Genomic DNA, 3,624 nt, shown 5'->3' with positions numbered 1-3,624 from the left:
ATAAAATTTATTCACATAATTAAATATAAATAAATATAATATAATAAAAAATAAGTGTACCTTCTAAAAACTATAACAAAATCTACTTAGTTTGATAGAAGAAATTGACAGAAGGAAGAATGTAAAGTAATTTTGATGTGGTTTGATGTTTGTATTCGTGGGTATTTATAGGGGAGGGGGACAGGTGAATAGCCGAGAGTTAAGGCTCGGATAATAATGGAATGTGAAATAATTCAAGGTGAATAATGGAAGACGCGCTTTATGATATGTGACTTCCTGTACGTGTCAGATTTTCCTTGTAAGGTGTATTTCATGATCCGCACCTTCCAACGTGTCGCCAGCTTGGACAGAACCTCGCAAAGGCACGCCTCATGATCCACACTTTTCCACTATGGTGTCATCTCCGACAGAATCCCGTAAAAGCACGCTTTATATCCTTGTTTTGTCAAAAAAATGTGTTAAATCGATAATATTTAGAGAATTTATGTCTGACGGGTAATACTTCGTTGTTAGGGGAAGTTCTGCTGTACGACGGTTAAAAAACGGCGTGACTGGTTAAACAAGTAATCGGTTAAAATGTAGACTGATTATGTTATATCATTCAACCGGAAATATTATCAAATACAATAACATATTAGGTAGCACTTATATAATGTAATAGGTAGCGCTTATATAATAAAATAAGTTAATTACTTAATTTGTTATTACAATATATTAGGTAAACGCCTAAAATGTTACCAAGGATAACATAATCGGTTAATTATTGGAAACATTATCAAGCACAATAACATATTAGGTAGCGCTTATATAACGTAATAGGTAACACTTTTATAATAAAATAGGTTAATTATTTAATTTGTTATTACAACATATTAGGTAAACGCCTAAAATGTTACCAATGATAACATAACCGATTAATTACTGGAAACATTATCAAACATAATAACATATTAGGTAACGCTTATGTAACAAAATAGGTAATTACTTACTTAATTTGTTATCAGTTATGATAAACTTACCTTAGGAATAAATGTTAACAAAATTTAAACTACCTATTACATTAAAATACCTACCGGATTTTTTTAAGGTTGTTAATAATGTAAATGGTAAAAAAAATAGGCGCTACATATTACATTAAAATATCTACCGGTTTTTTTGAATGTTGCTAATAATGTAAACGGTAAAAAAAATAGTGCTACCTATTACATTAAAATATCTACCATTTTTTTAAGGTTGCTAATAATGTAAACGATAAAAAAAAATATATGCTACCTATTACATTAAACTACCTACCAGATATGTTGAAAGTATCGATTCTATTTAAATAAGTATCGACACTTTTGGAATTTAAAAGAAAAGCAGTAATAACGCCTATAAAATATCGATACTTTATAAAAATGTATCGATACTTTACAATATAACAAGTAAAAATATGAAAAAAAAACCAGTTTCATTATGACAAAACTGATAAATATCTACTTGATATGTTGAAAGTATCAATACTTTATAAAAATGTATCGATACTTTATAATATAACATGTAAAAATATGACAAAACCAGTTTCATTATGACAAAACCGGTAAAGAGCTACCTGATATGTTGAAAGTATCGATACTTTACAATATAACAGGTAAAAATATGACAAAACCAGTTTCATTATGACAAAACCGGTAAAGAGCTACATGATATGTTGAAAGTATCGATACTTTTTATAAAAATATATCGATACTTTACAATATAACAAGTAAAAATATGACAAAACCAGTTTCATTATGACAAAATCGATAAAGAGCTACCTGATATGTTGAAAGTATAAATACTTTTTGTACATATATCGATACTTTGTTGAAAGTTTTGTAATTTATGTTTCAAAAATTTTTAATAGTGCTTCATGTTTTCCACCTACAATATTAATTTAATAATTTCGTTTATACAAAAAATTATTTGATTAGTTAGATATTTTATAAAATATTATTTAAAATTTAAATTTAATAATTTTAACAAAAGATAATAATAAATATGTAATATCTATGTTTATTATTTTTAATTTAATAATAATATATATCCTAACATAAAAATAAATCATTAGACGTGTATAATTACTAAATTAAATCTTAAAACTCACTTAAAAGATAACTTTAAATTAATATTTTCCATATTGAAATAAATATGGACACTTATATATATGTATCGATACTTACCGATAACCAAAGTTTACCGGTTATCAAATTTTTTAATAATTTTTTATGTTTTATACTTAAAACATTATTAATCTGTCAACATAATAGATAACGCTAAATCAAATTTATTAAATATCTTTTAATGTATCTGATAATATTATATATTAATAATATATTAGTATGACTTTCGTGAGACAAATTGTTAAATATATTTCGTTGACAGGTAACATATGTACTTACAGAATAGAAAACAAAAGGCTTGGGTGATTGATTAGACTGAATCAATCCTAGAAATTCGAACTTTAGAGTTTTATCTCAATCTAATGGGTATCGATAATAAAATAGTATTAGAGTTTAATTTTTTATTCTTCCAACCAAATTTCATTTTAAAGGTTAAAAACCATACCACGAGCACTGTACAGCCGAGTTACTCCATTCTCATTTTAGCACTGTACAACCATACCATAAGTAGTCGTTTTTACTTTCTCTTTTCAAAGGTGAAAAAAGAAACAGTAATAAACAATGTTCTTTTTTTTTGAGCGGTTAAAATTTACTGAAAAAGTAAATTTATTTTTCAGGATTTAAACATCGAAGAACAATAGACAGAGATTCTTCTCGGCGAAACCTCAACTGTTTGGCGATAAAATCTTCGATCGTTCGTTGAAACTCTTCGTTGTTCAGCTCGTCTTCTGGAAATAATTCCTCGTCCGTGTTTTCTATTTTGTGGCACTGTTCTGTCTCCGATCGTCGCAGTTCCTTCTTCACTTGCTCTTCAGTTTTTCTAATCGGCAACTTCTCCGACTTACTCCTTCTATACACTCTGGGATTATCCGTCTCAGTATCGGAATCCGACTCAGACTCCGGCTCCATTTCTTCACATGTGAGAGTAGCTGTGTTCGGTTCAGAGATGATCTCCTTGTCTTGATACACAATCTCTTCTTGAGACTCCGATTTGGAGCGATTCTCAGCGATTTTGGTGATTTCGTCGTAGATTTTGGAATCGGCATTGATAACGGCGGATAAAATACCGGACTTAGCAATGAGAGTGACGATGATGACGTTACAGACGAGGAAAACGAAGAGAGGACGGGCGACTACTCCTCCGAGCTTCAAAATGAACTCGCCGGAGATCTTGACGAGGAAAGGCACGCGCCCGAAGGTCCACGCCAAAAACAGCAAAGCCAAGAGCAATTCCAAGAAACGAAACGCGTTCGCCAAGCTTCGAAGCCGATTGTACCTTCTCATCGCCTTGGCTTTCTCTGCTTTCACGTTATCGAGAACAAACGAATCCATCAAGCCAAAAAGTTTTCAAGGCATTCAAAGCTGATGTACCGAAAGAAATTCGAAAAGTTTAAGCTCACTTTGGTTCTCTGGAAACGGATGTCTTAATTTTTCCGGGAACATAAAAGGAGAATTTGAAAGCTGCGGGGAGATGTACAGTAAG

The 3,624-nt window shown here is 30.5% G+C and overlaps 1 protein-coding gene across 1 annotated transcript; it reads right to left on the bottom strand.

Moving 5' to 3' along the window:
- Positions 1-2,628: 2,628 nt before the first annotated feature.
- Positions 2,629-3,624, bottom strand: LOC120153067. The gene has a single exon (XM_039165080.1). The coding sequence runs from the start codon at positions 3,471-3,473 to the stop codon at positions 2,748-2,750; it is 726 nt and encodes a 241-aa protein (XP_039021011.1). The 5' UTR covers positions 3,474-3,624; the 3' UTR covers positions 2,629-2,747.

The sequence above is a fragment of the Hibiscus syriacus genome, unplaced genomic scaffold (assembly GCF_006381635.1).
Source record: "Hibiscus syriacus cultivar Baekdansim isolate YM2019G1 unplaced genomic scaffold, ASM638163v2 tig00111098_pilon, whole genome shotgun sequence".
Taxonomy (NCBI): domain Eukaryota; kingdom Viridiplantae; phylum Streptophyta; class Magnoliopsida; order Malvales; family Malvaceae; genus Hibiscus; species Hibiscus syriacus.
This window is presented reverse-complemented; position numbering and strand designations above follow the sequence as displayed.